Here is a 27,301-nt window from a genome sequence, read left to right as displayed (position 1 = left end):
TTTTCTCTCTCTTTTTTTTTTGCGGACCGCGTAAAGCTGAAATCGTGCATGTTAAATGCGGGTAAGATGCGACAGACCTGTATTAGAATGCAAATGTTTATGTACTATTGTGAGATTGTATGGTACTTCTTTATCAGGAAGACAAGATTAATGCAATATCTGGAAGATATTAGGAACTTCAGAAAGTCTTTTTGGAACAAAACATGTGGATTCCCTAGGAAATTGCTTGGGGTGATGGGAATGCAAATTCACCCTCTGAAGCCAACCTTTTGAAGATATGCCCTGGAGGGAGAGACCCATTGTGTACTAATTACCTACTTCTGGAAACTCCAGTTCAGAGACCCCTGAACTAAAAGGGAGCTGAACATTGTACGAGTGTGCTTGTTCTCAGCTGAAGCTGTGATGAACTTGTAACCAAAAGGACTCCCTTAGGGTGGGTGGAGGTGTTGAAGGACTTATCCTGTCAGAACCCATGCTAGAGTTGGGATGTACTCTGGTAGGCTAATTAGCGTGCATATAGATTCTTTTATTGTTTTTAATATGTTTTCTCTGAAATGCTTTGTACCTTAAGAATAAAGTAGGCCTGCTTAGAAAACTCTGTGTGGCACTTATATCTGTAGCAATCACTCTTATCAGTCTCTAAAGAGAAAGCAAGCAGGTTTGTTTAGGCAGAACATTTAGGCTGGGAAATATGCGGTGAAGGCAGGGAACTGTAGGTCAGAAGGGAGAGAGACAGATGTCTCCATCCAAGAGAGGCAACAACTGGGGAGCTGGAAGCCTGAGAGTTGGTGCCTTCACTGCACCACCAAGGGGAGATACAGGTGCAGTTGCCCTGAACTGTGACATAAAGTATCATGCACATGTACATTTTGCACACTAAGGGTATGTCTACACTACGAAATTAGGTCGAATTTATAGAAGCCGGTTTTATAGAAATCGTTTTTATACAGTCAATTGTGTGTGTCCCCACATAAAATGCTCTAAGTGCATTAAGTCGGCGGACCGCGTCCACAGTATCAAGGCTAGCATCGACTTCCGGAGCGTTGCACTGTCTCTGCCGCCCATTGGAATTCTGGGTTGAGATCCCAGTGCCTGATGAGGCAAAAACAGTGTCACGGGGGATTCTGGGTACATGTCATCAGGCCTCCCTCCCCTCCGTGAGAGCAACGGCAGACAATCGTTTCGCGCCTTTTTTCCTGGGTTACCTGTGCAGACGACATACCATGGCAAGCATGGAGCCCGCTCAGCTCAGCTCAGCTCACTGTCACCATATGTCATCTGGGTGCCAGCAGACGTGGTACTGCATTGCTACACAGCAGCAGCTAATTGCCTTTTGGCAGTAGACGGTGCAGTATGACTGGTACCCGATGTTGTATTACGACTGGTATCCATCGTCGTCGTACTCCTCAGTGAGTTCGGTCAGAGGCGCCTGGGCAGACATGTTTTGTCTCCTGGAGACTCAGTCCTGCCGGCAGTCCTATTGCACCGTCTTGACGATGATGGCTAGCAATCGTAATGCATCATCTTCTGCCAAGCACCCAGAAGATGCTGATGGCTATCAGTCATGCTGCACCGTCTGCTGCCAGCCTAAGATGTAAAAGATAGATGGACCAGATTTGTTCTGTATTCATTTGCTTCCCCCTCCCTCCGTGAAATCAACGGCCTGCTAAACCCAGGGTTTTGAGTTCAATCTTTGGGGGGGCCATTCTGTGTGACAGTTGTGTTTCTCCCTGATGCACAACCACCTTTGTTGATTTTAATTCCCTGTAAGCCATGTCGTCACTCGCCCCTCCCTTCCTCCCTCTGTCAGACAATAGTTTTGTGCCTTTTTTCAGCCCAGACACCATAGCACTGGGATCATGGAGCCTGCTCAAATCACCGTGGCAATTATGAGCACTATGAACACCATGCACATTGTCCTGGAGTATATGCAGAGCCAGAACATGCCGAAGGAAAACCAGGCGAGGAGGCGATTGCAGTGCGGCGACGAGAGTGATGAAGAAATTGACATGGACATAGACCTCTCACAAAGTACGGGCCCCAGCAATGTGCAAATCATGGTGTTACTGGGGCAGGTTCATTCCATGGAATGCCGATTCTGGGCCCGGGAAACAAGCACAGACTAGTGGGACCGCATCGTGTTGCAGGTGTGGGACGATTCCCAGTGTCTGCAAAACTTTCGCATGCGTAAGGGCACTTTCATGGAACTTTGTGACTTGCTTTCCCCTGCCCTGAAGTGCCAGAATACCAGGATGAGAGCAGCCCTCACAGTTGAGAAGCGAGTGGCGATAGCCCCGTGGAAGCCTGCAACGCCAGACAGCTACCGGTCAGTCGGGAATCAATTTGGAGTGGGCAAATCTACTGTGGGGGCTACTGTGATCCAAGTAGCCAACGCAATCAAAGACCTGCTGATATCAAGGGTAGTGACTCTGGGAAACGTGCAGGTCATAGTGGATGGCTTTACTGCAATGGGATTCCCTAACTGTGGTGGGGCGATAGACGGAACCCATATCCCTATCTTGTCACCGGAGCACCAAGCCACCGAGTACATAAACCGCAAGGGGTACTTTTCAATGGTGCTGCAAGCCCTGGTGGATCATAAGGGACGTTTCACTAACATCAACGTGGGATGGCCGGGAAAGGTACATGATGCTCGCGTCTTCAGGAACTCTGGTCTGTTTCAAAAGCTGGAGGAAGGGACTTTCTTCCTGGACCAGAAAATAACCGTTGGGGATGTTGAAATGCCTATAGGTATCCTTGGGGACCCAGCCTACCCCTTAATGCCATGGCTCATGAAGCCGTACACAGGCAGCCTGGACAGTAGTCAGGACCTGTTCAACTATAGACTGAGCAAGTGCAGAATGGTGGTAGAATGTGCATTTGGACGTTTAAAAGCGCACTGGCACAGTTTACTGACACGGATAGACCTCAGCGAAACCAATATTCCAATTTTTATTGCTGCTTGCTGTGCGCTCCACGATATCTGTCAGAGTAAGGGGGAGACCTTTATGGCAGGGTGGGAGGTTGAGGCAAATCGCCTGGCTGCTGATTACGCACAGCCAGAGACCAGGGCGGTTAGAAGAGTACAGCAGCGTGCGGTGTGCATCAGAGAAGCTTTGAAAACCAGTTTTGTGACTGGCCAGGCTACGGTGTGAAACTTCTGTTTGTATCTCCTTGATGAACCTCCCCCCCCCCCCCCAGTTCACTCTACTTCCATGTAAGCTAACCACTCTCCCCTTCGAGCACCACTTGCAGAGGCAATAAAGTCATTGTTACTTCACATTCATATATTCTTTATTAATTCATCACACAACTAGGGGGATAACTGCCAAGGTAGCCCGGGAGGGGTGGGGGAGGAGTGAAGGACAAGGACACAGTGCAGTTTAAAACTTTAAACTTTAACTCTTATTGAAGGCCAGCCTTCTGATGCTTGGGCAATCATCTGGGGTAGAGTGGCTGGGTGACCAGAGGCCCCCCCCACCGCGTTCTTGAGCGTCTGGGTGAGAAGGCTATTTAACTTGGGGAGAAGGACTGTTGGTTACACAGGGGCTGTAGCGGCGGTCTCTGCTCCTGCTGCCTTTCCTGCAGCTCAAACATACGCTGGAACATATCAGTTTGATGCTCCAGCAGCCGGAGCATCGACTCTTGCCTTCTGTCAGCAATCTGACGCCACCTATCCTCTTCAGCCTGCCACTTGCTCTCTTCAGCCCGTGATTCAGCCCGCCACCTCTCCTCTCGTTCATATTGTGCTTTTCTGCACTCTGACATTGACTGTCTCCATGCATTCTGCTGTGCTCTGTCAGCATGGAGGACATCTGGAGCTCCGAGAACATATCATCCCGAGTCCGCCATTTTCTCCTTCTAATCTTCACTAGCCTCTGCGAAGGAGAAACATTTGCAGCTGGTGGAGGAGAAGGGAGACACATTTTAAAGAACAATGGGTACACTCTTTCACATTAAATTTTGCTGTTCACATTACACAGCACATGTGCTTTCGTTACAAGGTCGCATTTTTCCTCTTATATTGAGGGCCTGCCGGTTTGGTGTGAGAGATCACTCACGCAGTGCCAGGCAACAGAATTCGGCTTGCAGGCAGCCATGGTAAGCCACAGTCTTTTGGCTTTTTTAACCTTCATAACATGCGGGACTGGTTTCAAACAGCAGCGCCCTCATTTCCCATACCAAGCACCCGTTGGGTTGGCCATTTAAAATGGGTTTGCAATGTAAAAGGAGGGGCTGCGGTTTCCGGGTTAACATGCAGTACAAACCCAACTAATCCCCCCCTCCCCCCACACCCAATTCTCTGGGATGATCACTTCACCCCTCCCCCCACCGCGTGGCTAACAGCGGGGAATATGTCTGTTCAGCCGAGCAGGAATGGGCACCTCTGAATGTCCCCTTAATAAAATCACCCCATTTCAACCAGGTGACCGTGAATGATATCACTCTCCTGAGGATAAAAAGGAATGGATGTTGTCTGCATGCCAGCAAACACAGGGACCATATGCTGCCATGCTTTGTTATGCAATGATTCCAGACTACGTGCTACTGACCTGGCGTGGTAAAGTGTCCTACCATGGTGGACGGGATAAGGCAGCCCTCCCCAGAAACCTTTTGCAAAGGCTTTGGGAGTACATCAATGTCATAACTATAAAGGGAAGGGTAACAGCCCTCCTGTGTACAATACTATAAAATCCCTCCTGGCCAGAGACTCCAAAATCCTTTTACCTATAAAGGGTTAAGAAGCTCAGGTAACCTGGCTGACACCTGACCCAAAGGACCAATAAGGGGACAAGATACTTTCAAATCTTGGTGGGGGGAAGGCTTTAGTTTGTGCTCTTTGTTTTGGTGGGAGTTCGCTCTTGGGACTGAGAGGGACCAGACATCAATCCATGCTCTCCAAATCTTTCTGAACAAGTCTCTCATATTTCAAACTTGTAAGTAAACAGCCAGGCAAGGCGTGTTAGTTTATCTTTGTTTTCTCAACTTAATATATATGGAGATATACCTATCTCATAGAACTGGAAGGGACCCCGAAGGATCATCGAGTCCAGCCCCCTGCTTTCACTAGCAGGACCAAGTACTGATTTTGCCCCAGATTCCTAAGTGGCCCCCTCAAGGATTGAACTCACAACTTTGGGTTTAGCAGGCCAATGAACTTGTAAATGTACCTTTTGCTAGGGTGTTTACCTCTGATTGCTGTAACTTTGAACCTAAGGCTAGAGGGGGGTCCTCTGGGCTCTTTAAGTTTGATTACCCTGTGAAGTTATTTTCCATCCTGATTTTACACAGATGATTTTTACTTTTTTCTTTAATTAAAAGCCTTCTTTTTAAGAACCTGATTGATTTTTCTTGTTTTTAGATCCGAGGGGGTTGGATCTTGATCCACCAGGAGTTGGTGGGAGAAAGGAGGGGGATGGTTAATTTCTCCTTGTTTTAAGATGCAAGGGGTTTGGATCTGTATTCACTAGGGAATTGGTGAAGAGTCTCTCAAGGCTACCCAGGGAAGGGAATTAGCACATTGGGAGTGGTGGCAGCGGCCCAGATCTAAGCTGGTAGTTAAGCTTAGAAGTTTTCATGCAGGCCCCCACATCTGTACCCTAAAGTTCAGAGTGGGGAAGAAGCCTTGACAATCAAGGAGAGCTTTCTGGAGATGTCCCTGGAGGATTTCCGCTCCATCCCCGTACACATTAACAGACTTTTCCAGTAGCTGTACTGGCCGCGATTGCCAGGGCAAAATAATCATTAATCATTAAACTCGCTTGCTTTTAAACCATGTGTAATATTTACAAAGGTACTCTCACCAGAGGTCCCTTGTGCGCCCTCAGGCTCTGGGAGCATGCCTTGGGTGAGTTCGGGGGTTACTGGTTCCAGGTCCAGGATGATAAACATATCCTGGCAGTTGGGGAAACTGGTTTCTCCGCTTCCTTGCTGTGAGCTATCTTCATTGTCTTCATCATCATCTTCCTCGTACCCCAAACCCGCTTCCCTGTTGCGTGCTTCTCCATTGATGGAGTCAAAGCACACGGTTGGGGTAGTGGTGGCTGCACCCCCTAGCATGGCATGCAGCGCCGCGTAGAAGCGGCATGTCTGCGGCTCTGCCCCAGACCTTCCCTTTGCCTCTCTGGCTTTGTGGTAGGCTTGCCTTAGCTCCTTAATTTTCACGCGGCACTGCTGTGCGTCCCTGTTTCGGCCTCTGTCCTTCATGGCCTTTGAGACTTTTTCTAATATTTTGCCATTTCATTTACTGCAATAGAGTTCAGCTAGCACTGATTCGTCTCCCCATATGGTGAGCAGATCCCGTACCTCCCGTTCGGTCCATGCTGGAGCTCTTTTGCGATCCTGGGACTCCATCATGGTTACCTGTGCTGATGAGCTCTGCGTGGTCACCTGTGCTCTCCACGCTGGGCAAACAGGAAATGAAATTCAAAAGTTCGTGGGGCTTTTCCTGTCTACCTGGTCAGTGCATCTGAGTTGAGAGTGCTGTCCAGAGCGGTCACAATGAGGCACTCTGGGATAGCTCCCAGAGGCCAATACCGTTGAATTCCATCCACACTACCCCAAATCCGATCCGGAAAGGCCGATTTCCGCGCTAATCCCCTCGTCGGAGGTGGAGTAAAGAAACCGGTTTAAAGGGCCTTTTAAGTCGAAAAAAAGGGCTTTGTCGTGTGGATGTGTCCAGGCTTAATTAGATTTAACGCTGCTAAATTCGATCTAAACTCGTAGTGTAGACCAGGCCTAAGGCTTTGTCTACACTACATCATTTACGGTGGTGCAGCTGCACCGATGCAGCTATGCCACTGTAGTGCTTCTGTGAAAACGCTCTAAGCCTACAGGAGAGAGCTCTCCCGTCGGCTTAATAACTCCTGCTCCACGAGAGGCAGTAGCTATGTCAGCGGGAGAAGCTCTCCCGCCAATATAGCACTGTCTACACTGGCACTTAGGTCGGTATAACTTTTGTCGCTCAGGGGTGTGGATTATTCACACCCCTGAGCGATGTAAGATGTATCAAAGTAATTTGTACTGTAGACAAGGGCTCACTTTGGATAGTCTTTGTGTGGGTATTTTGCTTTTAGTGTCAAATTGCCTTGTAGGACACCAGCATGAATATAAAAGACCAAGAGTTTACTGCTGCATGAGATCTGTACAGACAGACCCTTCCACCTATGCAGAACCTCAGTGATTTCAAAGTACTGGGCAAATGTAGGAGTCTGTCCTCTTAGATCTCACTGCAGGATCAGGGACTTTATTTTTTTTCCCTGTGACTAGTCAAAATATCAAAATGTTAGTTCCAGAGAGCAGGCTGAGCTTTCTAACTTTTGTTTTTATCCTTGCTGTGTACTAAATAGTACCGTGTGCTCTTTGATCATAAATGATCATGTGAAAAAACTGCTTGGAGGGGGAAAAATGACCAAATGTGAAAAAAAGACAGGTTCTCCTCCCACCTCAAGAGAAAATATTGTCTTTCTGCAGGACTCATTGCGGCGTCCACGTCCACAGTGATAAGCTGACAGTGACTTCTCCTGTGTTAATGTGGGTCAAGGTCAGAACATGTTTTAATTTTGGTTGCCTGAGTATATTTGTGTTGTTATATGATTCATCTTCTTAACTCAGGATTATAATTATGAGCAGCAATTAAGATTTCCATTCAAGCTAAGGTGTTTCGTTTGCTTGTTTTCTATTTCTTTTGCATGCAGATCTATCTCTTTGAAATGGAAATTTTCACATCATGAACAAGTGAAGCTGGAGTTCTTAAATTGTTATGCTTTTGTTTCTTCACTCTCCATTATTTTTAATACTAGATGCATGAAAAATAGAAGTTCTTTCATAACTGATTTTGAACCCATTTCAGCCCTGCTGAATATTGCAGAATATTGCATCTGCTGGATAGAATTTGGCCCATTCTCCTTCTTTTTTTAATTAGGAAAACATTCTTTGTTTGCTGTCTTTGGGTAGGTCTACACTTACCTCCGGGTCCGGCGGTAAGCAATTGATCTTCTGGGATCGATTTATCGTGTCTTGTCTAGACGCGATAAATCGATCCCGGATCGATCCCGGAAGTGCTCGCCGTCGACGCCGGTACTCCAGCTCAGCGAGAGGAGTACGCGGCATCGACGGGGGAGCCTGGCTGCTGCATCTGGACCCGCGGTAAGTTCGAGCTAAGGTACTTCGAATTCACGTAGCTGAATTTGCGTACCTTAGTTTGAAGTGGAGGGTTAGTGTGGACCAGGCCTTTGTTTCATGTGGAAGAGGAGCCAGTTTGGCTTTGCTTTGTTTACTTCTTTGTTTGTGCAACATCAGAGTTAATTTCATCCTCTGAGAATAAGATTTATTAGCCAGGTTTTGTTTCCCTCTGCTGGCTGGTTCTGCAGCGGCTGATCATAAAACTTTGTAGTGCAGGCCCTTTATGATACTGGTAGAAAATATTTAGCTTAAAATATTGATGGTTTCCTTTTGTATTCTAAAAACATATATTCACGATCCAGAGAAAATTACTCATGTAGGTCCAGTTTCTGTACCGCGTATTCACATTGAGTAGAATCTTACTATGTAAGTAGTCCTAGTAAGGCAACTTGTCTAGTGAAGTCGTGAGTAAGGGTGACAAAATCTAGGTCACAGCAATGATTGTGTAAAGGTAGATTAATTTTTGGTCCTAAGTTATTTCAGAGTGTCCTTTGAAAATCTCATGGCAAGAGCAAAATTTTCAGACTTGAGTGTCTAAAGGTTAAGCATTTAAATCCATATTTAGCCATCTGAATAAATCATCTGAATTTCAGAGGTGCTGAACATCCATAGCTCCCATTGAAATCAGTGGGAGTTGAGGATGCTCAGCATCTTCCAAGATTGGACCTTGCCCCACAAAGAATTCCATGGGTTTTCCAAATGTAAGAACAAAATAAATTGTTCCATTTTGCACCTGTCAACCTCAACAGTGTCTCTTTAATATATTGGAACCCGATGAAGACCAAAAAAAGAGCCAAGATCTAATGATTTGTCCTTTGTGATTCAACCTGTTTGAAGAATTTTTTTCTGTAGTTCCCTTTTTTAAAATGGGCTCCTGCTTAATAAAGTAATTTATTCAATTTCTCAAAAAATCCCTAGTCATTAGCTAATTTTTCATTATCTATTACTGAACCCTTATCAGTGATGACAGATACTTACAATTTAATTCTGAGGACTGTGAGTATGCATAATTTGGTAGCTCATTACAATCACTCTTGATTCTGTTTGTTCTTGTAGGCTCTGGATATGATCTTGGAAAAGATGAAGTCTTCTGGCTTTAACTTCTCTCATGTGAGAGCTTTTTCTGGGGCTGGACAGGTTAGTTTTTAAAGGGAAAAATCAGTCATATTGTATGTCCTCAACAGAGTATTTAAGGAATAATGATACTTATTATTTAGTAGTATTACAATAGCATCTAAAGGCCTCAATTACGATCAAAGTTTCATTGTACCAGACACCGTACAAATACATAATAAGAGACAGATTCTGCCTGAAGAACTTAAAAGCTAATTTAATACAAGATGTAACTTGTATACAACTGGAAGAAGAGAATAGGACAGAGAGGACAAGGATAACAGTATGGTTACATAGACTAGGTGTGTACAACTTGATTGTTTCATGTCATTTAAATTCTTCACACTTACGGGGCTCTATTATGGTTTTGTAAACTTGAGCCATGTTTGGAGATGGAGGGGGAGTTTGAGCAGCTGTGTCTGCAAGATTGTTTCACAGGCACTTAAGGAGAGGGGAATATACATAGTGAAGAACTGAACATGCAAAATCTATTCAAGGTGTAGCAAGCATCCCTCTCATCAGAGCTCTTCATTTGCTGGGTGGTGCACCAGGCATCCTCAGGAATAATGGAAACCAAATGATGGCTGCCTTGTGTGTAAATGTTGCCTCTTGCTGAGGCACTTGTGTAGGGCTTCTCTAATTTAGCCTATATTGCACAGTGCCTTTCTTCTGAAGATGTCAAAGCACTTAGACATTCATTCACCAATTAAGCCTCACGCCATGCCTGTGAGGCAAGCAAGTCTTAGACCCATTTTGCAGTTGTGTAAAGTGAAGTGCAGAGAGATTAAGGCAGACATTATCAAAAGTGTCCACTAATTTTTGGTGTCTCTGTTGTCAATTGCTCAGCTTTAAACTCCTAGGACTGGTTAAACAGAGGTGCTGAACTCTTGCCATTTCATTGACTTCAGTTAAAGGTTTGGATGCTCAGGGAATCAGGGGCTATATGTGTCAAGTTGAATACCCCAAATTAGTGGTGCCTAAGGGACTTGCTCTGGGATACACAGTGAATTAATGGCAGACAAAGTACCTTGAATATGATTAAAGAACTCAGGCATTCTGATTCCCACTTGTCTGCTTTAATCAGTAGACAAAGAGTCTAACCCTGTGTGTCGGGCCCAAAATGACAGAAAGTCATTCAGTGGAGCCCTGACTGCACTTTATAGATGCTCTTCTATGGTAGAATCCTTGGGTAAGGCAATAGCTGCAACTAGCAATATTATAGTAGTGCCCCCTAGATGCTGCTTTAGTTAATAGTCTACATTTTTGCCAGATAAACTCCTGTATTTGATGATTTGGCACATACATTGCTCATTCTTGAACTGTAATTAAATGATCTAATTGGCCTGGATGTCTCCAAAAAAGGTGAATTGTTTAATGCATTAGTTAATCAATAAATCTGTGTCCCACTTTGGACATGGTTCTCCTCCATTTAATGTTTGAAATCCAGATCGGAATCTGTATTTGACATCCTGGGGGCCATCTTTAATTTAAAAATTTATGTCCTCTACAGCAGCATGGAAGCGTGTATTGGAAAGAAGGAGCCAGCCAGATTTTAAAGAATTTATCACCTGATCTTCCTTTACATCAATTACTAAAGGTAATATATGCAATGAAGAGCTTAGAAGGGAGAGTGAGCACACACACTCCTCTTTCTGACACTGAACAGTTGCTTTTTTCCTTCCAAAATATTCCCTTTGCCTGTTTGTGTTAGAAGCCACTGCAGTATACATTTTTCCCTTTTATCCCAGGGGGTTCAGTATTTCATCTTCCCCCGGCATGACAGCATGCAATTTTGTTAAAACATGCAGCGCCCAGTGAGCACCAGAATGTGTGACAAGTGGTCTGTTTGTTGTTTTATAAAGCTTAATATTTTTTTTAAACATCTTTGCCATTATGGATAATATGTTTAGATCTGATTTCCCATTCAGCTCACAAGATTTTATTAGCAAGAATACTTATGTGAAACAGGATAGACTTATCGCTGAAGTTCAAACTATGGTCCTAGGAATTCCTGTGCACAGAGTGACTGCTTGGGGTTGTTTTGTGGCTTGTGGACATAGATTTGAAAAGCCTTCTCCTTTAAAGATATAAGCAAAGTAGTGGTCTGTTTGTCTATTGAAGTCCTCTACATTCAAGTTACATCTTGAAACCAGCCTTTCCCACCTTGAGATCAGAGAGAACTTTTAAACATTTGAAGAAAACATCTGTACAACTGGTCTATTCAAATCTTAAATATGTATATCTGGATTCCCAAATGAAAATATTGTCTGCAATGAACATTTGAAGAACTCCTGGGGACTGGGTTAAAATACTGCATAGTGGTGGTCTGAGTGTCACTTGAAGAATTCCCAAAAGACCATAGCTAGTCATTGGAGACAACAATGTCAGTACAACCCCAATAAGAACAACAGTAGTTATCCATAGGGATAAATCCTGAAAACTGGAACAAAAGGACTATGCTGTGAGAGAACTGTGCTGAAGTAAAGCAGAGCCCAGGAATGGAATCCTTAGCCCCAGCATCTGCTTCAGGGCCTGGTAACCTGCATAGCTGTCCCATGGCTAAATACTGCAAGATACATAAAAGAATGGCAGCTACAGCTTGCTGCTTCTCTCCAACATGAGGTTTGGCCTGGGGTTTTCACACTGTTTGCAAATCCACTGGCTGTCTCTCCAACATGCTGGCTTATATGGATTGTAGATGGGTGTAGAGTCTGACAGTGGGGGATCTCCAGTACAACAGTGTGCATTTCCATGCGCATGTTCTTGGTGTCCTCTGACATGCTATAAGACTCTAACTGCCAGATGCTAGTACTGGATGATAACCTCAGGGGATAGATCATTTGATAATTGCCCTGTTCTGTACATTCCCTTTGAAGCATCTGGCATTGGCCACTGTCAGAAGACAGGATACCGGGCTAGAATTGCCCTTGGTGTAACCCACTATGTCCATTCTTCTGTTCTATTGTATTTGGGCCTAATATAGGCAGAGGTACCTTCTCAGGATTTGGTCATTAGTGTGAAAGTCCCTCCTGGAGTGATAATCTTTTTGATGATTTATTTTTTTCCCCAGGCTTGTTTTTCTGTCAGTGACAGCCCTGTCTGGATGGATTCTAGTACTACTACCCAGTGCTTATCTCTTGAGAAAGCTGTTGGAGGGGCACAGCACCTAGCTAATATCACTGGTTCACGAGCATGCGAGGTGAGAACTGGAGGAGGAAAGAATTAAAGTTCTTATAGAGTCACTGGTACCTCATTGCAAACTTAGAAAATAATTCTGTCCACAGCCACTAAGTGTGATATCAGTATGGGGCTGAAACTTATGAAAAGTTAAGTTCAGTCTGAATATTGACAAAAACTATCTGGCAGTGAAATGTATGGGGCTTTGGAATAGCCTCACAAAGGAAGGGGTGATGTTCTATTGCTTGGGAGTTGTAAAATTAGACGAGTCAAAGCACTAGAAAATGCATTGTATGAAGCAAACTTGCATTGGCAGAAAGAGTGACTGGATGAATTATTACTGTAAATTACTTCTGTAATTCTGTGGGTCAGATCCTCAGCTGGTGGAGCTATGCTAATTTGCACAAGTTGAGGACCTGTCTCTGAGTTTAAGAGAGGAAAACGATGCAGGAGCAGATTAATTTCAATTTTTGCTTTCATGCAGATGCCCACAGTAATAAAACATATTACAGAGTGTTTCTAAATTTAATTTTATTTAAATTAATAAACGTCTCTAAACAAGACATCCGGAGCCCAGCAACGCCACTATCCAGTCCTACCCAACACCCATCTCTTCATATGTAAGGGAATAAAAAAGGACCTTCCAGCGCTCCATGGAGGCTAACAAACTCAGACTTTTTGTGGATCTGGGGGATAAGTGAGTTCCAAAGTCCACGGCCATAACAGAGAATGCCCCATCACCCCACCCTTTTTATTGCAATGGGGCTTCAGATCAGGCACCTTCTCCTACCACAATTGTGACAATATGTCATGGAGTGAGAGGAGTCTTTTAGACCAGTGGTGCGCAAACTTGTCCAGTTTGTGCCCCCCATTACCATTCATGGAATTTGTTATGTCTCCCCCACTCATCACTTGTAATCTGAAGTGATCCCTTACTTCTGCACTGCTTCTGGCGGCATCGCTGCCTTCAGAGCTGGGCGGCTGGAGAGTGGCGGCTGCTGGCTGGGGCATTCATGTTGTTTGTGGTGTGGGAGGACTGTTTTTTTTTTTTTTTTTTTTTTAATTCCTGGTCCTGTCCCGCCCCCAATACCCACTGTTTTTATCCCACTCCTGCTATTATGGCAGTGGGTCCTCTGGGACCTGCAGGATCGCAGGTTCTTCGCGCCCTCCCCCCACCCCGAGAACCTCTTGCGCCCCCCCTCCCACCAGTTTGCGCACCACTGTTTTAGACAAGTAGCATATGTAAATAGCACCTGGTTGTCAGTTTGTTAGTGATGGTAAGTTCATCAAAATATGGTCCTATCCATATGCATAGCTCCTTTTGATTCATTGTTGTGCAGAGTGTATGCTCATTTGAGTTGAAATGAAACTTTAAACAGTGCAGAATGTTTCTTTTTAACTTATAACAGGCAATTAATTAACTTAAAAAAAGTTCAGTATCTTAAGCATTTTTCTTTTATATGATTTAATATATATATGAGAAATAATTATTCCTTAGCCATTAGTTATTTCTGGCTTGAAACACCCTGTCCCCCATTTACCCCACCCATACAGAGTTGTATAAGTTGGGAACCTTTTAAGACTTTGGAGGCCAATGTTTGCATTGTATTGGGTTCTTCTGTATGTAATCAGTATGATTCATTCCATTGAACTGTCATTTCTGAAACATAAATTATGGATAGTAATGCTTTTTCACAGCCTTTTTCCAAAAGGTGAGCAAAATTCTCATAATGAGACTATGCATTATAGCCTGTTTAGTGCAGATTGCCTGCTGTGCACTGACTTTCATCATGCATCAGGCAAATTAAATATCCAAAGTGCAATGTACTGAACTCATTACACAGAGTTAATGATTATTGACTCCATTTAGTGTTTGTATTCCTAAGCATTTGCATTTCTTTCTCAGCGTTTTACAGGAAACCAGATAGCAAAGATTTACAGCCAGAATCCTGAGGTCTACGCACAAACTGAGGTTGGCTCAACTTCAATCCACTTACTGGAAATCACAATTGAAAATCTTTTTAATTTTTTTAAGGAAATATAAAAATAGTTTTTGCTAAAAAGAAATACATTTTGTTTATTGAATTAGTTTTCATAATGCAAAATAGGTAATGCTTTTATAAAGTGGGTCTGTTTTTTTTAATTGTCATTTATTTGGCAGATGAAAATCAAATATCAAATCCTTTTAGAATGATGCATTTAACATTGTGAATATTTCTGAGTCACAACATTTTGAATTGAAGTTTTTAAAAAATAGGCCTTAATTTTGCCTGCACAAAATTGCATTTGCACCAGTTTGTGCGGGTATTACCACATTTGCTCACACAAACAAGTGATTATGCACAGTTGATACACCCACAGAACAGCTATTTGCATGCATCAGTGCAATGTTTGCTGATGCAAAACAGGTGCCAGGCAGCGTTACCCAGGAAAAACTGGAGGTTGAGTTGAGCCCTTTTTAACAAATTGGCCCTTGAAAGTTATTTTGATCTCTATAATTATAAAATAAATTACACATTTCAAACGAAAGTTTCCTTTTTTATTGACATTTCAGAAATCAACAATCACAATTATTATTTTAACTGCTCAAGGCTGAAAATCTGATGTTCTGCCTCAAGCAGTGATTGATTACTCCATGCTTCAGAGCAAGGTGATAAACCCTTGTAATGCATGTAGGCAGTGCTGTACCTGAGGGAAGGACATACACCCTGAAGCATGAGATCTGTCTGAGATTCCTGTTTTGGCATTTATTACTGCACTTGATAAAATTTCCAGGGCTTTTAAAATCTATTACCAATATGGACCAGTTGACTTCCTGCAGCAATAAGTCTCACAGGTTCACTATATGCTTTATAAAGAAATATTTTCTTTAATATTGTTCTGTCTGTATTTGCATGAACATTATTGTGACACCCCTTATTCTAGTGTGGGATGGAGTGGAATGGATGGAAGACCGACTATATATTCTGGTCACAAATTTAAGATCAAATACAGAAGTGAATTAAACTGGGATCGTTGCGATGTGAGCCTTTGATCAGAGTGGGTCTAGAGCAGAGGTTCCCAAAGTGGGCGATACCGCCCCCTGGGGGGCGCTGGAACGATCCAGGGGGGCAGTAGTAACCTCGGGTGCAATTGGGGGGCGTTGAATAAAAATAAGGGGGCGGTGGAAGCATAAAGAAAGAAGAGAATATAAGAAAATTTTGAAAAACTGTTTGTACATGTTTCATCTGTTGTGTAACATAGAGTTAAAGTTGTAGTGATTACTTTATTTTCCAAATAAATTCACAAATTATAACCGATCAGGTGTCAAGTCCGCCAACAGCTCTTAACAAGCAAGTGTTGGCAGGCGAGCGTGTCGCGCATTGTCGGGAAGTCCAGCATGCATCGGCAGGAATATGTGCGTGTAATGACTTGTTTACAATACGATACTATAAATAGGCGACATGTATGAAATCTAATTTAGATTGTTTCTGAATTGTGTAAAAAGCAGTTAACAATCGTGCAATAAGTATTTAAAAATTTTTATTCATATTCGATACCTTCGATCTTTACGGATTACGGATCACATACAAAGCAAATTGTATTATTGTTGTTTCAATAAAACAGCAATTTACATGTGAGTATTTTTATACATTTTCTTACATATCTACCGTACGTTTCTGTGTCTCTAGTGCTTACTAATAATAAAATTGTAGCAGGCTTGTGTCGGTACAGTACTATTTGAAGTGTACAGTCAATATATTTGTCATATTTTTTATTACAATATTAACGAAAACGGGAATGAAATCGTAAAAAACTGTTAACTATTAACATTTATTTATATCTATCGAATTATCTGTGTTAATTGATAAATAAGGCGTGTGTTAATAAGGAACAATTATTTAAATAAGGGCAAACTAAATTAAAACTATTAACTGATTTTTAATTGCGTATTGATTATTTTTTAAATTAATTATTTCTTGATAAATTTAGTTTGATATTTGACAATTTAATATCAAATACATAAATTTAATGCTGAGCAAAGAACAAAACCCAGTTTATTAGATTCATTAGTATTTTAGTTTGGTTGTCTTTTGCCATCTTACGCAAAAGCCACTGTATGCTGTCGTGGGCAATAATCTAATAACACATCTTTCTTTACTATATTGTAGGACGTAGGTAGAAATATAGATACATAAAAGAACGCAAATTTGTCCCCGCATCTTTCTGTTTGTTCGCTTAAAGAAGGTAGATTTCCAGGGGGGCGCTGAGTAATTTTTTTTCTGAAAAGGGGGGCGCTGAGTAATTTTTTTTCTGAAAAGGGGGCGGTAGGCCAAATAAGTTTGGGAACCTCTGGTCTAGAGGCTGAGGACTAGATTGTAACTTTGGCTTCCCCAGTTGTGCTGAAAGGAATGTGGCAGTGCCATATTACAACCAGAGCCCCCAGGAGGAATTCTGTCTTGGTAAGAATTCCGCTTGAGGACCCTCAGGCAGCACACACTAGCTTGGCAGCTCACCACTTTATAGAGGATGCAGTGCGTTCCCTCCACTGTGCCAGGCTGTTTTGCTGACTGATTTAGAGAGTTGAGCCAGAACCAACCTTTAACCCAACACTCCTCATTCTCTTTCAGGCAGCTAGTGTCCTTTGGAGCACTAGGAAGGGCAGGGCCTGTGTTCCTCAGCCATGTTGAGATGTGTCCCTGGGTAGAGCCTCAAAAAGAGATAGAGGGTCATTAAAGCCTACCATCCTTATGATTCCATCTACAATCTATCTCTGAGCAGTTAGTTTGTGGCATAGTAGCAGGTAGCGTTGCAATGCATAGTTGATGGCTGTCAGAGGGCTAACTGCAGGGGTGATCTATGTTGCCTGACTTAGGAAGAAGTTGATGGACTCAGGAAGACAAGAGCCCATGTAGGGGTGATGGAAGAGTCTCTCGGAAGAGGCAGCAGAAGTTTGTAAGATCTATTCCTTGTTTAGCTTTGATTTCCCTTTGGATTCACTGATGGATGTTGTCGGTATGGTTTCTGTGCGGTCATCCATGCTTTGATTTTCCCGCCTCTCTGGTTTTTTGTATGCAGACTTCCTTTTATTAAATTGTGGCCCTTGGATACATCATGGCTGTGCAGTAATTCATGCTAAGGCAGAATACGCTAATATATTGTGTATATTTTGTATGTTTCAGAGCTAAAAGCTATTAAAAGCTTTTATTATAAGGTACCTTTTTGTATGGATGTCTTCTATAAGCCCAGGAAGGAAAATTTTACTGGATAATCCTTGTAGTACTACTATTTCTGGTAGATAGTACCCATTGCTGAGATTTTATTAATATTTTGTTTCTTTCATCTACTCAAACTGCAGTTGCTTTGGCATGAATGTTGACGGGAGTTACTATCTCATGTTATCTTTTTGTTTCAGAGAATCTCTGTGGTTAGTAGCTTTGCAGCGTCCCTTTTTCTAAGTGCTTATGCACCCATCGATTATTGTGATGGTAAGTGTTGTGTCTCTTCTTTTTTGGTGGGGACAGTCTAGCATGGGAGTTCCCTTTGTCTTCCCATCATGAGTAGAAGAGGGGCAAGATGTTTCTCACATGTTCAAGTCTTACTATTCCCATTTTAGTGTTCATCTTAATTCTGTCAGTCCTTTGTCCACATGTGCATACATGCATGTGCGCGCACACACACACTCAAACTCACTCTCTCTTTCTAACCTCCACTTTCTTACAGAATCCCTCAAAGGTTTTTACAAAAATGGATTTGTGCACTTTATTTTTCTGCTTTATGTTGTATGAAGGATGTATGAAATGTCTGTCAAAGTTATAATTTTGCTTTTTGTTGTCTTAGACTTGACATTCCTGATATTTCTATTCTTCCGTCGTTTGGATTGGGTCTCACAACATGTATATGAGCTTTCTCATTTTAATTGGTGGACAAATTTATAACAAAAACATCCTTTCTCCAAAATGTTTATTAGCTGATGTTGTTAAATAGGTGTTAACTAAAGCAAACAAAAGGGTTTTAAACAATCCAAGTAAAAAATCCCTTCCCTTTTTGATTGCTTGATGTCATCACTTTCTTGTGATGACATTGTCTTGGTATTTTTTCAGTCATCAAAGTGAGCCAAGACAGGGTCTTAATTGCTAATTTAAAGAGAAAAACCAGCAAAAATAAATAAGAACAAAACAGGCCTTTTGCATCATAATACAGGCAAAAAGGTGACTAGCCCAATTACTTTTTTCTTTGCAGGTTACCTTTAAGTTTCAGTAAGCTTCAGTAATAATTTTTGCAGGTCTACATCATCTTTCCCAATGGGCTAAATCCTGAAAGATTCTGAGCATCTGTCACTCCCATGATCTTTAGTGCAGCTTATGGATAGTCAGCAAGTGCAACCCATTGACTTTATTGTGAGTTGAGGGTGCTTAGTCCCTCACAGAGCACCTCAGCACTTAGGAGAATCAACCCCAACATACTATACTTAAACTAAAACTGGTCAAAACTCTTTGGGATTTTTGTGTGTGTGGAAAAAATGACTTTTTAAATGAAAAGAAAATTTTCATTTTGGTTGAAATTTTCCAATTGTTTTTCAATGAAAAACTAAAATGGTTTGATTTTTGAAAACTATTTTCAGAGAGAGAAAATAGGGAGGAAAAACAACTTTTTCGGTTTTTGAAATGGAAATGTTTTTTCATTTAGTCAAAAAACCAAAACATTTTGTGAAAAACTTTGACCAAAATGGGAAATATTTTGTTTCATTTGAAATTTTTCACAGATAACATATAGCATTCTAACCAGCTGTAACTTACACATATGGTGCCCTTCTAATTTTGTTGCTCCTCTGGACATTTAAATACCTAGAGTAAATATTCAGTCCTGAGGATATAACATTTATTAAATCTTTGTGTGAAAAAGATGAGAGAGTGAAGTAAGACATTACAGTGCCAGTCTTTACTAGACTGAAGATCATGTATTATTTAAGTTACATTTTGTCTTCCATTCCCTTGTCTTCCATTAACATAATGGGAGATCATTCTAATTCCAGTAATAAAAAATAATTATTATGCAATAGTTATTTTGCTGCTGATTACAGAAGCTTGTTATTTTCTCGTCTTGTACAATTTCCTGCAGTTCACTTGATCTCTTTCCATGGATCCTGTATATTGCATTTGGAAATACATCTCTCAAAATAATGTTCATATAATAGACCTCTATTCTTCATTTCTGTAGGTTTAACTTCAGGTCAGATAGGCTTTAAAAGACCCCTCAAGTTACACTAGAGGACTAAACAACTTATGTCTTTAAAGTTGTAGATTACACTAGGAAATGTTACTTACTCCAATTTAAATTTTTTCCTTTTTAAGACCCAGTCTCATAAGGCATGACTCACTATCCATAAGCAGCAGAACACCCTTGCTTGCTTGATTAAAAAAAATTAACTACACTGTGGGAAATGAGGAACGATTTCCATGTATGTTGTGCAGATGTTAAAAGTAAGATACATTTGGGAGCTAAAATACTTGAGTGTGTCACCTTGAGGCATTGTTATTTTTTTTTTTAAAAAACAAATTAAAGAACAGCTACTCAGCTCTTGACATGGAGAGGCTTTTATGTTTTGAAATGTTTTGTAAGTACCTTAGGCACACCATAGCTTAGCATACTTGTTTATGTTCTACCAAAGAAGAACATAGAGAATTTTTCACTTGACCACAGCTCATAGAGCCGAGAAGGCCTTTGTCAAGAGGAAGCATATTGGCCTAAATTCATCCTGGTGTAGCTCTGTTGGTGCCAATAGTGATATACCAGCTACGAATTTGACTCACCAAGAAACCAAGAAGAGAGCTTTGACACAAATACACTATACAAATACACACATATATGTTTTACAATATTGATCACTGGATATTTTTTTCACTTTTAGTCCATTAATAAATCCAATTAGGCGATGTCTTTTTGCCCTTTGTAATAGAACTTGATTTTTTCCCCCAGTGTTGAATCATTTAGGCTTTTTTGCATCAGTAATTAACATTTGCTGATCCTGACTGCACTTCTTGATCATCTTGAACTACCAATCAATGATGCTTGCAATGAGATCCTGAATCCCTTCCATCCACATATGGATCCTCTTCTCAGTCACCATTGAACCATGACCTCCGATATTGAATTCATTTGTTGAGTGTGTGTCCATATGAAGTGATAGGTCAAAGATCTGGCTTTGCTTTGTATGGCTTGACTCACCTTGATTTTAACCCTTGGAGTACTGGCAATCTTTAGACTGCCATCTAGATGAATATGTAGGAAGGTATGTGTATTCTACCTGTCTTTTATATGTAAAGATAGATATAAGTAAAATATTAATTTCTCCCTATAGGCTCCAATAGGTAAATAGTTCATTTAAAATATTTTTTACATTTTCTCAACCAGGTTCTGAATGGGAAGGTAAATTAAATGATCCTTTCACCCTTGAGTAGTATAGAAATATCTGAACATTTATTAGCAATTGGTGGCCTGAGGGAATTGAATCATCATCTTTTCATTGTAGGAGCTCAGAGTGAATTGCAAAGGTTGGTGTTTTGCCCATCTAATTGGCTTTGTGGTGTTGTGAACACTGTCAGAGCATATAATATATATATATATATATATATATATGAAAGCTATTTGACATTCAATAAATAATGTTATGTCCATACAGAGATAGCTCGGTGGTTTGAGCATTGGCCTGCTAAACCCAGGGTTGTGAGTTCAATCCTTGAGGGGGCCATTTAGGGAACTGGGGTAAAAATCTGTCTGGGGATTGGTCCTGCTTTGAGCAGCGGGTTGGACTAGATGACCTCCTGAGGTCCCCTCCAACCTGACATTCTATGAAATCAAAACACTTTAAATCATCCATTTTAATCATGATTTACATCAGCAAGCGGAAAACCTTGTTATAAATACTCAATTTTAGTTGTGTTTTACATTTATACTTTAGTTATTTGCCTAAAGAAAGTGTGATTTTTATTAAAGCATGTTGATTTTTAGTTTGTTGATTTGCAACTATATACAGCCTTTATACTAAATTTGTTGCTTCTTTTTGCTAACAAGGAGGATATACTATACCTATACAAATTTATTTAAACTATATAAGTTAACACATTTATTCAAATTCTTAGTTGTTTCTTTTTTGTTATGGTAGAAAATGGTCAATGATGCATTTCTTATTAACTAGTCGATTCATTTTTTTATTTGTGATTTGTATCAAGCTTTTATTTGGATGGAAATGCAATTAAAATGCTCAAAAGCAGCATTTTAATTTTTTATTTATTAAATAAAACTACCTTAAATGTGCTGGATACAAAGTAAAAAATGATCAAAAAGTTTATCAGAATATGTTTTGTATTCAAAAGTATCAGATTTATTATACAAAGGAAGTATTATCGGTAATGAATTAACTGAACTGATTATTTCTAGTCACCATGTCCTTCAAGATTTTAGAACCAGTAGATTTCAACCTTTCACACCTAGTTTTTATTTGTAGACTGGAAGGGGAAAACAAACTTTCCTGCTTTTGTCAACTTGCAATTGGTTTCTTAACTTTGAACAAGCTAGTTATTGCACTGAACTAGTTGAATAAATTGATACGAAGAAGATACTCTCTCTGCACCTGCAGAAGAAGCTTCAGCTGTCAAAAGCTGGTTTAGTACTTCAACAAACTCTGGTTCCACCAGTTCTGTGGTTTGACTTTCTTTGAAACTTGGCAGCAGACCTGTACTGATTACTATTACTTTTTATATTTAATTTAAATTATTTTAATAGATTATAGTAATTTTAGGCCTTAACCTGGGTTGTCAATTTTCAAATTTAATTTTAAAAAGGTTTACTTTTAAAAAGAAACCTATATATGATTTAAATCAAAGATATTTGATTTAAATAAACCTCACAATTTTTTTATTAAAAAAAATCAATTTTATGCATCCTGTGTCCATAGAACAGGATTAAAGTGGGAGGTTTTAATGCTCTGCCAGTTGCATGTTGCACAGAAGGGACTAGAAAACTGCATACAAACACATGGTGATAGAGTTTAAAGACTGGAACTGTCATGCCCTTTTACAAAACGGCATAAGAGAAGTCTGATTAAATGTGTCTCTAGGTTCAGATAAAGAATTTACCCACAAAATCACCATATGTTTCTTTAAAAATTTTATTGCTCACTGAATAATTAAACCTTTAGACACTTGGCATTTTACTCTAGGAAGCTAGATGTGTGATAGAGCTTTTCCACAAAACATCCCTCTTTGGCCCTTTTAGGTTTGTCCAGACACTGTGCTATCCCTGCAGAGTCCTTGTGCAAGGACTCCCATTATGCTTAGACCAGGGGTAGGCAACCTATGGCGTGCGTGCCAAAGGCGGCATGCGAGCTGATTTTCAGTGGCACTCACACTGCCCGGGTCCTGGCCACCGGTCCGGGGGGCTCTGCATTTTAATTTAATTTTAAATTAAGCTTCTTAAACATTTTAAAATCCTTATTTACTTTACATACAACAATAGTTTAGTTATATATTATAGACCTATAGAAAGAGACCTTCTAAAAACGTTAAAATGTATTACTGGCACGTGAAACCTTAAATTAGGGTGAATAAACATACCACTTGCCGACCCCTGGCCTAGTACAGGGGCCTTAAGTGGTGGGAAGAGGCTCCTTGCACCCTCTGTCTCTCTTGTGAACCTCTACTGGTGTTGCATGTCGTTTGTCCTGAAGAGTGTGGTGACTGATTTTTTAAAAAATAGTCCTTATAAGAGAACGTGGAAAAAGCTGGAATATCCGTGTGTCTGTTTAAATCCTGTTGTACTTATTGCATTTGGTGGTGGTGGGTGTGATTGACACAGGAAAGAGAAATACATCTCTTGTCCATGGGAAGTGTGCTGTGCTGTATTGAATTCCTGCTGCTGAATCATAGGGCAAATTAACCAGCATATAATTTATTAAGTGTATTTAATTTGCATGAAATGAGATAGATTGAATTTAATACATTTAATTTCATTTATACATCATTAACTCGGGTAAGGTGTAATCTAAATTTCCTACTATGTGGCCTGAGTTAGTGTCTCAAAAGTGTAAATACACTCTGTCTGTAAAGCTACATTCACTCTTGAAGCCCTGACACTGTTATGTTTTAACACATGACCGTGTGTTATTTGGTGTAAATATCCCATACATACTCATTGTTGGACACCTCTATATAACGTTACGCCACCAAAGTGCAGAGGTCTAGCGCAAGTTCCACTGTGCCACTTAATCCCTCTGTGAGTGAGTGAGTGTGTGTCTGAGTGAGGGAGAGTGCTTTTGGAAGAGGGGCTGCAGTGGGGATGGGGGTTATTTCTGCACCCTATGAGCACTGTGGATGGGGGCTCTTCAGTAGCCTGAAAGAGCTTGGAGCAGAAGAGGCTGTTAGGAATTAATCTAGGGTGTGGCATATAGCTCAGTGCTTGCATATCCAATGGTCTCAAATACTTGTATAGGGGTGCAGAGGGGCTACCCCATTGTTTAGGTTAGGGGCCATGTTGCAGCCTTGTGGTCTGCCAGTTGGTTGAGGGGTGGACTACATTTCCTTCCCCCCCCACCCCACAAAACTCCATGGACAGCCTGATCTCACAGTCCCTGTGCAGAGGGTGAGTTTCACTCTCCCTACATGTGTTGAAGTGTCTAAAGGTCCGTAGCACTGAACAAGATTCCATTGGTTTCAAATTTCCCAGTCAGTTTGGACAATGATTGAGTTTCTGTCAGTGAGATAAACAGGTCCTGGGCTAATTAGATATAAAAGCAAAAGTGTTCTTAGCCCAGGATAACATTATTACTAAGTTAAGAGAATTCATCTCGGGTTATTAAAAGTACAGTGAAATGTCTAATTAAATATATCTTAGACCAGTGCAGGGAATGAGTTGATGGTAATCAACATCTCCACAGTTAGTGCTCACTCGATCATGGGTTTTAAAAATGTTTGTTCTTTTTAACTAGAGGAGAAGCTGGAGCATTGTAAACAGAGAGGGGAATGCAATGAGCTACTGAGGCAGCCCTGTCCATTCAGGAGGCCTGATTAATCTAGTGTGCTAACTGCTGGGTTCGGATTTAGAGTCACCTCAACTCTAATCCTGGCTCTGACACTGACTCACTTATGTGGCTTTGGCCAATCATTAAGACCAAATTTTAAAATGTGTCCAGTAATGCACACACTGAACCTGATTTTTAGAGGTGCTGAGCACCCACAACTCTCATTGACTTCAGCTGGACTTGAAGGTATTCAAAAAGTCTGAAAATCATGTCTTAAATGTATAAAACTGGACACTCAAAACTCGTTTCACCCAAAATTAGAGGTTATAGTACTTTTTAAAATTTGGGCCATGATCTCTCTGGATCAATTTCCCCTTTTGTAAAGGAGGGTGATAATACAAACATAACCTCACAGGCATCTTGGGAAGATAAGTTACAGCAAAATGATGGCCTAAAACCACAGCCCAATTAGGGTGCAGTGCAAAGGTGCATACCACCTTAGTAGGAATTCCTGCAATATTTAGGGTGACCAGACGTCCCGATACATTTTTTTTTTTTTTTTTTGCTCAGCCGGGGCAGGACTCGGCTTTTATTTTTTTTTTTTGCTCTGCCCCACCATATGTCCCGATATTTTCTTCCCCTTATCTGGTCACCCTAGCAATATTGTGCCTGAGAGACAATTCCCTCGACTGCAGAGGAAATGCAATTGCTGCATCACCCTTTGATTGGGTGCAGCATATGCTTCATTTTCTGCTGGCCAATGTTGAGGGGTTGCAGGGTCTATGTCTGTACCCCCCACTTATTTTGGGAGTCTAGCATCACTGGTTGGAGTGCAAGGACTTTGACTATATCCAGTCCCTATGCAGTGTGGAAGATTCCTTGCCCCCTCCCCCTTTCCAAAATGAAAGTTACCACAGAGCTGTGAGTCAGTAACTTTACAACATCCCTGTGCTCTGCTCAGCTGAGACCATTCCATTTCAGTATTAAACGTCCACTTTTATTTATAGTTTCTTTTCTGCCTTTAGGCAGGTGAAATCCTCTAATTCAGTATATTTTGTTGTCTTTTCATTAATCTATTCTTACGTTCCAAGATCTACATTGCTTGTTTGAATACTGTTGTCTCATAGGTTCTGGAATGAATTTACTGCAGATTCGTGATAAAATATGGTCCACCGCCTGCCTCAATGCTTGTGCGCCTGGATTAGAAGAAAAGCTGGGACCTGTTGTGCTATCCAGCTCAGTATTGGTATGTACCAGTGGAGGATAACTGCTGATGAACATGTCATTGGAAGATTTTGGGGCTATGCTCTGTGTGTAACAGCTGGGGCCCCTCTTGGTGTACGTTTACAAGGAGATGCTGTGCTCCAGGAGTAGTCCCCAGAGCTGTTCTGGCTGACTAATATGTCCAGGAGTGCTGTGAAAGTGCATTCCAGAGCAGGAGCGCTGACATCTTTGAAAGGATGCACAAGCTTTACTTTTGTGGCTGCCAGCTGTCACTACTTTCATCACTAGATTCCTCTAATCTTTGCATGCTGGGCATACAAAGACTAAGATTTTGGTGACCCCGTTGGTAGTGCTCAAATGATAGAAGTCTCTTTTCTCTCCTTGCACACCCACAAATACTTATTTGACTTTAAAAGAGCGAACGATATTTACTGTATTCCTTTTGTTATCGGTCAGTAACACTGAAGAGATAGAGCCTGACATTCAAGCTTCTCAAGTTCAGTACTGTATGGTAATTATAAAGTTTGTAGGGCTCATGCAATAACTTCAATCAATTATCAGGTTTATTAAAAGCCCCTCAGTTCACCCAGCATATCTTTGTTATATTGCCAAAACGAATCAGGTTGAATACCTTTTGAAATAGATCAATTTGGTCTGATCAGCACCACAAAGAGAGAGATGTGCATGTGTGGGAGTGGGGATAGCAGGCACCCAGCCACTATATAAGCACTAGTGAATATGATTGACCCATCTGGGAGTGTGCTGTGATTCCAGTGCCAAGTGCTGGTCTTCTGGTATTGGCAGTGAAAACTGGAGCAGTGTTTTAGAAGTCATTTTAAGTGTCCTCTTACATTAAAGAATAGTCTCCTCTTGCTACTATTTGTTATTGGTGAGATGTAAAAGAATGGAATCCTCGACCCTTGAAATAAAAGATAATCGATGATGAAAATTCATATCACATCTGACCTAGTGATGCATACTAGCTGTGTATGTGTTTTTGATTGCATATCAATCTGTATTCCTATCTAATTTTGAATATTAATATATATGTATGTGGGTGTGGAACATAAGTGTATGTATATTTTGTGAATAACTGGAGGGAGATCTGAAGTCAGAATGCTGCTGTTGTCTTCACCGTTTCAGAATCTGATCTGAGGGATGTTTTCAGGAGGTTTTCTTGTTTGTATCTTACAAAAATGTTAGCTCAAAAATTTCTAAAGCACTGCAATGTAAAACAAATGTCAATAATTATTGCAGCTACTGTAGAAGTACTATAGAATCAGCTGGAAATCTGTGTTATAGACGTATTTTGACACTCGGGGATTAATTTGCACTTTTCAGCTTTCTTCATGTGTTGTTTACTTCCTAGGGCTCTGTTTCTCCATATTATATTCAGCGCTATGGGTTTAGTCCAGACTGTAAAGTAGTAGCATTTACCGGGGACAATCCAGGTGAGATAGTAAATAAATATGCTTCCATAATTCTGTGTTTGTGTATTATCATCTTCACTGAATAAATCTCATTAATTCTTAGATGATCTATATGTGGTGAAATAATATATCACACAGGCACCTTTTTCCAACAGCCTTTGTCACTGATTCTTCT

The 27,301-nt window shown here is 41.1% G+C and overlaps 1 protein-coding gene across 12 annotated transcripts in view; it reads left to right on the top strand.

Moving 5' to 3' along the window:
* The window catches only part of XYLB (xylulokinase), a 159,225-nt gene that overhangs the window by 29,123 nt on the left and 102,801 nt on the right, over positions 1–27,301 (top strand). For 4 of the 12 annotated variants that reach the window (XM_005297159.5, XM_065582711.1, XM_065582709.1 and 1 more), the window contains 8 exons: positions 7,474–7,543; positions 9,241–9,321; positions 10,808–10,894; positions 12,368–12,496; positions 14,381–14,446; positions 17,870–17,942; positions 25,600–25,718; positions 27,066–27,147. In XM_005297159.5, the coding sequence (XP_005297216.2) occupies positions 7,474–7,543; positions 9,241–9,321; positions 10,808–10,894; positions 12,368–12,496; positions 14,381–14,446; positions 17,870–17,942; positions 25,600–25,718; positions 27,066–27,147 (707 nt within the window). The remainder of the gene's footprint in view (positions 1–7,473; positions 7,544–9,240; positions 9,322–10,807; positions 10,895–12,367; positions 12,497–14,380; positions 14,447–17,869; positions 17,943–25,599; positions 25,719–27,065; positions 27,148–27,301) is intronic. The other 8 variants (XM_065582715.1, XM_042859387.2, XM_065582716.1 and 5 more) reach the window with 5 other exon arrangements.

Source organism: Chrysemys picta, chromosome 2 (assembly GCF_011386835.1).
Source record: "Chrysemys picta bellii isolate R12L10 chromosome 2, ASM1138683v2, whole genome shotgun sequence".
In the NCBI taxonomy this organism is placed as follows: domain Eukaryota; kingdom Metazoa; phylum Chordata; order Testudines; family Emydidae; genus Chrysemys; species Chrysemys picta.
Note: the sequence above shows the minus strand (reverse complement) of the source record. Positions and strands in the feature narration are given on the sequence as shown.